The sequence below is a fragment of the Parambassis ranga genome, chromosome 1 (genome assembly GCF_900634625.1).
Source record: "Parambassis ranga chromosome 1, fParRan2.1, whole genome shotgun sequence".
Lineage (NCBI taxonomy): Eukaryota > Metazoa > Chordata > Actinopteri > Ambassidae > Parambassis > Parambassis ranga.
In genome coordinates, this window is record NC_041022.1 from 5,172,245 (window position 1) to 5,184,578 (window position 12,334).

Sequence of the window (12,334 nt, forward strand, 5' to 3'; positions counted from 1 at the left end):
TGAGTTGTCCGCCCGGAGTGTGCAGCAGGAAGAACAGACAGGATCTAAATGCACTGCTGATGGAGAAAACACCTGTTCAATAATGAGTACGAGCTCTCCGGCTGGTCCTGGTGGTTTAACATGAATACTGAAGAGCAGCTATTCAGGTGGTGCATAGTGTTGTATAATTTTATTTACTCTCAGAGTGTGTTATGCATAAGCAAAGGGAGAAGCAGCAGAAAGATAGAGACCTCTGTGTATGTGTGTGTTTGCGAGAGGGCGAGTGTGTGGGTGTTTTTGCTCAGGAAGGAGACTATTTTATGATTTTATGCATTCTGTAGGTGTGCGCCGTTAGCAAGGAAGGGTCGCTGCAGATCGAGTGGGAGTGTGTTCTCACATGAAGGCATTTCACGTACGTGTTCGCTTCTAATAGTACGTCCCTGCTGTCTCCAGCGTTCCCCTCCGATGTCCTGAGCAGTGGCTTGCTCGAGGCAAGGACAACCTCAGCTGAACTCAACTCACAGTGAGGGATTGCTCTACATGACCTTGACCATAAACCTAAACCCTGACGCTCTCACATGCAACATACAGGCAGGATGTGGCTGTGCTGTATGTCACAACACTGAGATTTTATGATAACATTCCTCACTACATGTTGAAATGTTACCATGGTTTTCTTAGTCTATCCTTTATGTAGCAGTAAAGCTGCCCAAATCCACATTTTTTTTATATAAAAAGGAACCAAACCACAATGTGTGTTGTGAAAACATCTTATGATTGCAGCTCCTCTCAGTCTCAAGGTTGGATGAACTCAGTGCTCTGGACGAAGCAGCAACTTGCTGGTGAACACAGTGGAGCAGTAGAGATGGAGTCGGTTAGAGTTGTGGTTACTGAGTTATATATGAACTGCGATTCTATCTTTCAGTGAGTCACAAGCTTAAAAAAAATGTGTTTTCTTCATGCTGAGACATCTCACAGCATGTTCAGGAAGGTCAAATGTTCAGACAGGGAGACGGAGCAGTATGCAAGGACTCACATCGATAATCCAGAGATGAAAACATAAAACAAATTTAGGATTAAATTTCAAGACCAAACTAGAGCTTGAAAAACAGTGTTAAATTTACTTAAAGGTAGGGTAGGAGATTTTATTCTGATGCACATTTTGTTAAATTAGTGTAACTTCTCTTTACAATCCGATAGCAACCAATTAGTTCGGCAGTTTCGCATTAAAATGAAGAATATGAATCATCTGTGGAAGCTATAAAATGCTAAAAACATCAGCCAATCCTCCGGGTGGACCCTGCGCGGATTATTGGCTGGTTGTCACTCTCTTCCTGCTATGCGTGTCCATGTGATTGGGAGACGTGGCTTCGGGATGAGCTCAGAGAGAAAGGGGCGTGTGTTTACTTTCAAAATCTGGCTGACTCTCACTTCAAAATCTCCTACTCTACCTTTAAAATATCAAAGTTGTGGGTGAAACAGAGGAGCACGTCCATCAAGTGAATAATTAAACCAATAGAGTCACAGTAAGTTTTAAGTGGAAATGGAGAGGTGGGATTATTCCCTCCACCATCCTTCTCAGTCTAATCCTAAATCAGGGCTCCTATTTAGCGATGCTTGATAAAACCAGCCTGATCAGTGTGCTGGCACCGGCTTACCTCTAAATCCTAAACTTCACCAACAGAGGGGCTGAAAATTACAGACCGGATCCCTGTGAGAGGTGACGCCATTTAGACTCAGGTTAGTTTCCAGAAATGGTCTCCAAACACAAAGTCTTTGCCAGCTGGGCCCGTGCTACACTAACAAGCCTTCAAACCAAACCGGGCTCCCCCCGAGGATTACGCTGGGATTTGAGTCGACATCGGATTTGTAGAAGGGATGAGACGTTTATCTTTTTATTTTTTCCCCCCCAAACATTTCTTCTTCCAACTTTCTTCTGTCTTGCATAGCTGTCTCTATCTCTCTTTCTTTCCCGTCTGATTTTCTCTCTTAATCACAGAGACAAGTCTTTCTGGGCTGTTGGCATTCAGCTCCAGTGGTGAGAAGAAAGAAAAAATGAGTAGGAGGAGGAGGAAGAGGAAGAAAAGCGCCGCTGTCAGTTCCTCTCCTCTTGCTCCACGGGACTGGAAGGACAAAAGCTTTCTCTGACAGGCCGGATCACCCCTATCTCTACCCAGCCGTCATGTCATCGCCCTGTGTCTTCACCGCACTGCCATGTACTCTTTTCTCTTTCTGTCACACCCCAACCCCCCCGGCCTTATTAGAAAAACACAATACATGGAGATTAGCGTATGGGGCGTTGAGGAGGAAATAGCAAGGCAGTGGCTCATGCTCAGTGTCATTAGTCTGTGTGGGTGTGATTACATGTTTATGTGCATTTGCATTTTGTGGATCAGCGTGTTGCATGTCAATGCAGCAGCACGGCAGCGATTTCAGAAGTGGGCAATCTGCCGTATGCTTCCCCAATGACAAGCCTGTCAAGTGCTTCTTCAGTGAGATGTGACCATTACAGCTGAAAGACAAACACTCTGTACCGTCTAATGATGCCCTACAGAAGTCTACTCACGGTAAGAGCTGCTGCTGCCGTCGCTGCAGAGATGTACGGCACGCACTGTGATCGAGGCTGAGAAGTCAGCAACAAAAGAGGATATGTGAGTGCCGCTACATGCAGCCTCTAATCGTGTCACACCTCACAGCTTGACAAAACAACACCGGAAGGAAAGAATTCACTTATGTTCCATTACAGACAAAAAACATCTGATCATCCCTTCGTACAAAGTCTGCAGAATATGTGTGATAATGAAGTATAAATATAACACCGCACATTTATAACAGGCTGCAACTCTGTTGTAATTTTCACCTTTTATGCTCATATGAAATCATCGCTTTCAAATGATGCAAAATTGATTGTTTATATTGTTTGAAAGTACGTTTTCTGCAACCCATGAATATTTAGTCAAATATTCATGGGTTGCAGATTTCTGACTTGTCTGCTATATACAGTAATGCAACTAAATGACACTCAGTGTGAGATTCTCAAAGAATCCCAAAAAATACCTCTGAAGAACTCAATAGCAATGTTTCTATTCAGAAATTATACCCCAGACATGCCTATTGAGTTTTTCCAATTGTATTTTTGATGATTCCATTATGTTGGAGAGAAGGCAGAAATCTTCAAACCCACCGACAAAACAACCTAGATGGATGAATAACACTGCAGGACACAGGAACAAATGGTGTCTTTTTGAAGGATAATCCAGTATTGTAATAGTGAGGTTCCTACGACCTTTCTTTTTTGTATGTGAGGTTACACATTAATATCTCTTTTTTCCCTTGATAGTATGATTTTCCTCAAAATACAATAAGTATACCCATTCATTTCCAAACATGGAGACATGCAAGGGCAAAAACAGATATGCAGATATATCTCATGATCAGACCATCACTCATAATAAAACACAGATTCAGTGGCTTTAAATTCAGTGAACTTTACTATTTAGTTCAGACTGAGCTCTGAGACGCGCTTTGTGCTGTGTGCTTGGGCTTAAACAACAAATCTGTCCATGGCCATCGGAACTCTGAGTCATTTGTACCAAAAGACTTTAACACCTTATCAGAAAATAAATCTGATGTCTATAAGCTCCACAGACAGTCTGTTAAAAGAAATTCAGAGAATCTGAATGAACAAAGTGAATAAACCAATCTGTAAAACTATGATTCCTTTAAATTCAGAGTGCTACTTTTCAATATGTTCAGGTTGAGTGTTTAACAGTGTGGGCGCTGATCTGCTTTTATGAACTACAGTAGATCTATTTAAAGGGATAACCCTGAAACTATTAAACAGCAAGGGAGTTGAGCGATTGGCCAAATGACCTCCTCCATATGGTCGGATCCAAACCTGCGTTTGTGTGTATGTGCAGGCTTTTAGCTCTCTGCTAAATATCAACACGGATACCCGACTTCAGATAACACTAATTCAGCCCCCTGTCTTCCTATCTCTGTCTAGGTCTCTCTCTCTCTCTCTCTCTCTCTTTAGGCTGTCTGCTAAGCCTCTTACCTATGGGATTATTGGCAACGCTAGGTATTATATAGCTTCATTCATCTGGATGATGCGTTATTAATGTGTTGGGGAATGAAACCATCTGTAACGGCGGCAGAGCATGATGGGAGGATGAAGGGAAGATTGTTGGAGGAGGAGAGTCGGGCTGTCTCGCTGAGGCAGGAGGGATGGCTGGGGTGAAGCTGCGCCGTGTTACAGTATGTGTGATTCGGGGAGTTAGGTTGGGGTGTGACACAGAGCGATGCAACTCTAATTGGTGGTAATTGTGTGCTTTGAGTAGACTTGACAGGAGAGAGATGAAGAGCAGTTAGGAACTTTGATTTTGCAGTTTACAGATGAAGCATCACACTGAGCACAAAGCACACACACACAGACACACACACAGAGTCTAATTGTGTGGCTCAGAAATGCACACCACTGTGTCAACAAAGATCCCAGAGTCAATTTTCTTGCTACTTTGCCAAAGGAAAACGTTAATAAATGACTGGAGAAACATCAAAGATGCAGCTGGATCCACACAGAACACACGCTGTACTTTTATGTCCTTCAACAAATGTGAATTCAGGAGTGGCACTTCTCCTCACCGCCTCCATCAAAACACCATATGAGCCATTAACTTTCAGATCAATGCTGGTTTTTTTTTCCTTCTGTAGAGTTTTACAAACTTCTTCAATGGCACACCAGATGGTTTGTTACACCATGTGAGGAGTTGTCCTTTGGAAAATGACGGGCACCAAAAAAAACTTAGCAGGTGATTGGAGGAACCATCTGTCTGTCACCATCTATCACGACCACGACGTTCAGCCAATTAGAGCACTTTCTCGCTGTCATCACCATGAAACACCATCACACCTAAGGTATAATTATAGCTGCAGTCCCTGTCTCTTACAGGGAGATGAGTCTGTGATTCAGCCACAGACACCAGGAAAAAAATCCTGCTGCTTCACAAAGTAAATATCAGACAATCAGCTAGTTTTTTGACATTTTTGTCGACAAGATGAAAAAATATCTTCGTAACATTGTCTAACAGTGAAATCTTACACCTAAATTTACAACTATAAAAAGCAATAAAACAGTGACTCTAAGATATCTACAAAATTAACATGTTAACCAGCTTCTGCCATCATGTAATACCACTTTGTACTGTAAGACCCCGTTCACACTGCCGGCTAGAGCGGGATTCGGGCCTAATCTGGATATATCCAGATAGTTTTTTCTGAGTCTGAACAACGTGAATCTGGATATATCCGAATAGATCTCGATCCACCTCTCAGAGGTGGATCTAGCTGGAGTGGCTCAAATGTGGCTCAGGTCTGATCGCAAATGCGGCTAGCGAATCTGGCTAGCGATGTGATACTTCCGGTTCACGGCGACAGTGTCTGGGTCGCATACAAAAGCCGTTTGTAAACAACCGTTGAACTACGACAGCTTTTTCCCGAGTTTTTAAATGAATGGGGCCTTAAGTGGAACAACGAGTCAATGCAGCATCTAGTCTCCCCTCACTCCAACATGGGGAAAAAAGTAGTGCCACGAACACTTCAATGACCATTTGCCATAGAAATTTAAAGCAAACTTCTTAGCAACAAGAAAGAGGAGCACACACACGCAGCCTACTTTGCAAAAATTTGCCTGAGGAAAAAAATATGCAAAAAAAAAAACATGCCTGCAGAGGAAGTGAAGTGAGCTCTGAGTCAGAGCGTGCACACGACCGCCTTCGTTTAAAATACTGACAGCTGACAGTGAACTTTTGATCAGATAACATGATGCTGCAGATACCCACTAGTTGTATTAAACGTGCTATACTTCAGAGCAAGAGTCAACACATTTGACTATGTGAGTCATTCCTCTGTGTGCTGTTCTACAGTGTACGTGTAGTATTTCTAATGTTGTGACACCTGTTGAATAAATGGCTGCACCTCCTTTACACAGCGTCAGCAAAGAGACAGAGGAAGACACACAGAGCGGCAGGGAGGCCTCTGTCGCTGCTGTAAACCGATAACATGCAGTATATTCAGCACCTGTGCTAGAAGGAGAGTTTAGCAGGGAAGTGTCTGTGTTGTGCTGCTATGGATACCCAAACTTTCAAACTGCGCTTATGCTAAAAATCTTAGGATTCCACACTGACACTGACACGTTGCACATTAGCGGAGGAATAACATGAACGGTGCTGCATTATGATAATGATAAAATGTTTTTTTTTATGTTGCAGGAAGAAGCACAGTGTCATGTATACAAATTACAGTTCAACATCAAAGTATGTGGGGTGCTTCGAAGTGTCTCTTTCAAGTCTGAGGTGCACACTTCTTGCCCTGGATCTGAATATGTTCCCACTTCTCTCTGAGACTAACAGCACTTGAAAAAGAAGCCCTCTGTGTGCAAAATCACCACGGCAGATAAATGGACTGAGGGGCACGCTGTCCTTTACTTTTCCTTCATTGCAGGTTTTGCAGAATAACACTTTATTGATGTAATAATTGGGGCGTTTGGATTTTTAAATCACACAGTGTACATTCTGGATTTCTCTAGACTGTAATTATGTACGTTTACGTCTGTTTAAAGCAATAGCCCACACTTCAAGACGATTTACTTTTCGGGAGGGAGTGCCAATTTAACTGCCAATTACTACTACCGCAAAAAAAAAAAAATGATTCGATAGAAAGCCCAGCACTGACAGTGACTGGCTTACGAAGTGGCACTGGAACAAATGACACCGCCATTAACGCAATGTGAGAAAGAACTGTGGGAAAGGTGAGAAAGGAGGTTTTATTACAAAGACTTTCAAGGGATGACAAAGGAGAACACTGACCCTTAAAAAAAATTACACCACTGAAAATGTCACCAGACAATAGCGCTCTTTTGTATTACTTCTCTGTAGCACATGTTAGACCTGTCACAGTCAAAAAAATCAAGTGTGCATGAATAAGAATCGAATGCGGCATGCTTCGAGAAACCTTAAAACTACTTTTGCAAAATTGACATTTCTTTTATAAGTCTTTTTTTGAACATGAACTGCTCTTATTAATCTAACAGAATGTGAACATGTCACCTTCATTCAGCTCTGTGGTCATGGCGACAGCAGTTTTACTTGGTCAAACCTAAGTGTGTGAAAAGGGGTCAGATCCAGGACATTAACTTGACCTTTTCCCACCAGCTCCTCACTATCTAAAAGTCTGTGTAGTGTCCAATCAAGTGTCCGATGTGTGATTGGTTTCATAGTGAACATTGATGATGTGGATGCTGTCTTTAACAGCACTTCTCCTCCTCCTCCTCCTCCCCTTCCTCGCCTTTGCCTCCTTTAAAGCAGTAGTGAGAGCACATCTGGCACAGACAGACTCCCCGCTGTGAGCTGCACTTGTGAATGGGTAATGCTGGACAATGTCTGGACACAATTCTCAAGACTTTGTTGTGTGTAAACGTGATGACTTAAACACGATTTTATGTCGCTGAAAAAGCAACATAAAAGTTTTATGGATCTGTTCAGCTGGATTATGGTAAATCATTAGATTAAAAAAAAGGTCTGTTCAGGGTAAACAAATTCAATTTGTTGTTAAAAACTTTTAAAAGGCCATTAAGAAGGCTAATAAGTAAAAATGATCATCGTTCACTGTGTTTTATTAATCAGCATAACCTGTGATCAGCATAATAGCTGAATGTTTTGATCTGGGATCGATTACTTGTGGCTCAGCCCCCAGGGGAGATCAAGAATGTTTGAGTGAGTGCCTTCATTTCAAACATCGCTGAGCAGTTTCAGTGACTTTTCCTTCCTATTGTTCAGGGGTGTAAAACAAGGCTCTAGTAACATTTTTGTATTCACTTTAAAGTCTGAACAGCAGGCAGTCACATTGATGGATAGGCACACAATAACCAAGAAACAACCGAGTCCTGTACAGACTCCTGGCTGACAGACAAGAGGCCCATGCAGGAGCACATTAGAAATGTGAAGCCTCAGAAAACATCCAATCATGCACATGTACATGTGTTGGTCACTATAAACAGAATGAAGTCCTGACAAACATTAATTTTTTTTGATACATGTGTCTCGGTTCGGGGTGTGTGCTTTGTTCGGTTCAGGACATGCGCATTAAGGCATGGAGGCTAAATCAGGCGACAACTTTCTCTGGTGCCTTTTGGATGGCAAACTTTTTTTAAAATGTGGTATTTCAAACACTTGCAATTGTAAAAATTATGCAGTTACAGCATTTAGTGGGACAGCCAATAGCTACTTTTCTTACTGAGGAGCGGATACATCTCAAACATCTCATACATCTCATACTGATACATCTCAAACGTCGTTGAGATGTTACCTTTAAATCAGAATGTGATTTAACAAACAGACCAGTGGCCACAACCTCCCCCGCAACACAACGTGTGTCGTAGCAAAAAAAAAAGGAAATCCGACAAAAGTGACTCATACTTTGCATCCACGTGTGTGTAGCTGTAAATCTGCGAGCGAGTGGGTGTGTGTTCGCGGGGAGCTGCTTCCCTGAATCTACATACATACACACACGATTTTGAGCGCTTGTGAGAATGCTGGTATGTGTGTGTCGGTGTGAGTCAGCAGCAGCGCTGTGATCGTGGACACAGTGGGATGAATCACATTGTGGTTCTGATGGTGGTGGTTGGAGAAAAGATGGAAACGACAGCAGAAGTCATAGCTACATAACGCAGCGCCTTGTTGTACTGAGCAGTTTAACAATAATCCCAGCATGAGTTTAACCCGTAAATGTGAATTCTTTCTGTTTTCCATTTCATTCGACTGCAAGAAAACAGTGCGACTTTGATTGAAAATAAAGTGTTTCCGAATGATATAAACACATTAATGTGTTTTTATGGTTACATATGGGATCCCCTGTAGAGCTTCCACATTTTTCTTCTCTCATTTCTGTGTTTTTCTGAACAAGGCCGTCTGTCAATCACAAACTGTTCTATTAACATATCTGCCGGCACTTATTCCTTTGTGTAAATCAGGTCTGCAGCACAGCCAACTGTGTCAAAAACACTGTGATGAACATCTTTATGATGTGCATTTAAGCAAAAGAAAAAAGAAAAAACCGTAAAATGCATACAGACGGGCTGTAATGCCCTCCCTGCCACAGGAAACCATTAGTGCAATGGAAAAAAGCGTACATGAGAGGTAATGTTACGTGTATTACCATGACTAAAGGGAAAAACTCCATACAACATGTGTGAGCCGGACACCTGCTGGGCACATGGGGATTATGATAGAACATGACTACTGCAGCAGATGGAAAGAAGACGCTGACGACCAGATGTGAAGAAAGGGCCTTTTTTATTTTTTTTGGCCTCGTCTGCCGCTGACTGTAGCTTCTTTTAATTTTGGCACATTAAGAGTTTTTCTCATTCATCACCAGGAACGCCTTAATAAGCACCTATTAATAATAATATCTTTTGATAAATGTCAGGCAAAACACGGCGGATTAATTAATGTGTGAACTTTTTGGATGATGAATCTGCAACAGGTAGCTACAACTGTGTGGGGGGAAAAAGAATAGATATGATATCATTCATGCGATTAAATCTGGATACAGCAGTGGAGATGTTCTAACAAGCCGTTAAAGAAAATGTCTACACACTCTCTCACTCTCTCTCTCTCTCTGGAGCAGCAGCAGCAGCATCTCCCTCAAGAGACACAACAGGAGACATCCACTAATGACAACTGTAGCTCCTGCCTGCTGGGATGACACATCCAACGCTACGCATAGCGGTTCCATCCAACGCAACTTAGAAATTCTGCTATTGTCATACTGTAGCTTCTGGCTTTATTCTATTCTGGATCAAAGTGCTGCTCTCCCTGTCTTGTCAGACTTGGTGCCTCATATAGCATCAGTTGGCGCTTATGCGTCACCCTTAGGCTGGACAACACTGCTTTGCCAAGTCTCACACACACACACACACACACACACACCACCCACAGGAGGAGAAAGGGAAAAAAATGAAAATTAACTAGTGGAGGGAATGTGCATTTAGCCGAGGGCGACCAGTTGAATTTTTAAGAGTCCAGAGGCCACAGAGCTGCACAGAGCGAGTCGACAATCTGACAGGCAGGCAGGCAGGCAGGCGAGCTGGTGGACTGACTGGCATACAGGCTGAGTGAAGTGACTCGAGGCGATAGGGATGAAAGCCCTGCTTTTAAAAGGTCATGTGCAGATCCAGATCCTCTGTGTGTTTTAATAGTGGAACACGCCTGGACAAATTGATGTTGATGCAGCATAAAAAGGTTCTGACACAACAACAACAACAACAACAACAACAACAACAGCCCCTGTTAATTCACAACACTAATAGTGGAGCCCAGACACTGCTGATTTTTCTGGGTCTCCAACATAAGCCGTCCTTTGCACGACTTTCTCTGCAGAGACGCCGGCAGGTGGGACACACAGTCCTTACCAGATGAAGTGAGTGATTCACTGTAAAAAATCTGCGAGGAGACAGATGATACAGTGCTCGGCTTCGACTCACTGACTGACAGCGTATCACGCTACATCACAGCCGGTTATCTGCTGGTTGCACGGTGGCTATAGGAGAGCAAGGATACACTCGAGCGGCTGGCAGCTTTATGAAGGAGGGGAGGGGGGAGAGTGCTGCACGCCTGCCAGGAACAGCCGCGTCCAACTTCTGCATAGGGCAGCCGAACTGCTTGAGAGACCATGCGAGTTAAGAAGCTCAGTTTTCGTGAATTTAATTCCAGACATCAGGTTGTGGAAATTAATAGCATGCTGTGTGGAAGCACTGTACAAATACAAAAGCCTGCTTGGTGTGCTGGCCTCCTGGGCACAGAGCTCAGTCAGTGGAATAAACATTTGTATTCCTGTGAGCCAGTTTTTGTGCAGTATGTGCTTCTGAACAGACACAGCTCCCATCTTTAACTTCATTTAGAGTGAAGCTCCATCTATTTTTGTGTTATATGTTGCCACTGCCAATAAAGCTGTCCGTGTTGTCCACAAACAACAGCCGAGCAGTCTTTGTACACTCATCAAAAACTACTCTGCAAATTGTGTTATGTTTCAATTTGGCTGCTCAGACAGTGCTGCTGCTGCTGCTGAGCCATGCAGCTACTGTAGTTGACTTGAAACAGCAAATAGACCGTGACAGCTAAAGGCTACAAGCCCAGCCAGTGACTCTGCTATTCAGGCACCTCCACAGCTCCTGTTTTGTGAAAGGATTTGCCCTTCCATGCTTTCACTGCGCCCTGAAGTGAACTGCACGCTGAGTCCAGATTTGGAAATTTTTCAAACTGGGGTCTGGAACTGGAGTGCGCTCATTCAAACGGCGCAATGTGGCTCCTGCCTTCAGCAGCACAGAGGATGCCCGTCTCCCAGCGCTGTAAAAACAGACGGGTCTCGCTTCAGACATCTTATCATTTCCCTGCGAGGCAGCCTCCACTCAAGTGACAACAATCAAACATTCATTCATTCATTCGGAGGCCCAGCCGTGCGTCTCCACTTCCAAAAGCGTAAACTAGAGATGCTTTGACCTGCCTCTTCATCCCCGGCGACAATCTGTGTGTGTTTTCAGCGAGGATGTGAAAAGCATACATCTGGGTAGAGCCTCTGTCTTACCGGCTGCTGTATGTGGCGAGACGTCCCCCTCCCAGGCGATGGAAGATGCTGCCGCGACTGTCTCTGGTCCCCGTGCTGGAAATAGTCGCTGCCAGCGGCTTTGTTGCCCGCGACCCGGTCCCTCTTATCCCGCCCGTTGGAGCGTCCGTTTTCTCTTTCTTCGCCGGAGTCGAGGGTGCTGAAGTTCCACACAATCAGCGTCTGAACCAGCAGCACCGTGAGGGCTGCTATCAGGGCGGACCGCGACCGGCGGGCCAACCTGCGAGCACACAAGCCGCCAACCATCTTCGTACCGGGCTGCACGGAGCTGGAGGACCGTCTGTGGCTCTGCGCAGCGCGACGGGAGGAAAGAGTGGAAGTAGAGGGAGGAGGAGGAGGAGGTGGTGGTGGTGGTGGTGGAGGCGGAGGAGGAGGAGGAGGAGAGGGGAGGGAGGCTGAGCTTTACAGCGGCGGAGGCGAGGAGGAGCGTCGACAAGGAGAGACACAGGGCCACCGTGTGGTGGAGCTCGGTCAGGGGATGTTCGGTGACAGACATGAGGCCTCAAGGCAACTGTGTGAATCCACGTTTTGTTCCCACTGTGAGAGAAATTGCGCTTTAATTTTTCATTTTTCCAAGGAAAGAATTCTGAGCATAACCAAACACACCTGGAAATGGCCGCCATCATTAAGGCAGGAAAAAAATGCAGTATTACGGGCCCTCCAGGGGTTTTGACAG

The 12,334-nt window shown here is 44.2% G+C and overlaps 1 protein-coding gene across 1 annotated transcript in view; it reads right to left on the reverse strand.

Annotated features, from left to right (window-relative positions):
- The window catches only part of xylt1 (xylosyltransferase I), a 76,891-nt gene extending 64,961 nt beyond the window's left edge, over window positions 1-11,930 (reverse strand). The window contains exon 1 of the mRNA XM_028403360.1: window positions 11,620-11,930. Coding sequence (XP_028259161.1) covers window positions 11,620-11,904 — 285 coding nt within the window. The 5' untranslated portion in view covers window positions 11,905-11,930. The remainder of the gene's footprint in view (window positions 1-11,619) is intronic.
- Between the last annotated feature and the right edge of the window lie 404 nt (window positions 11,931-12,334).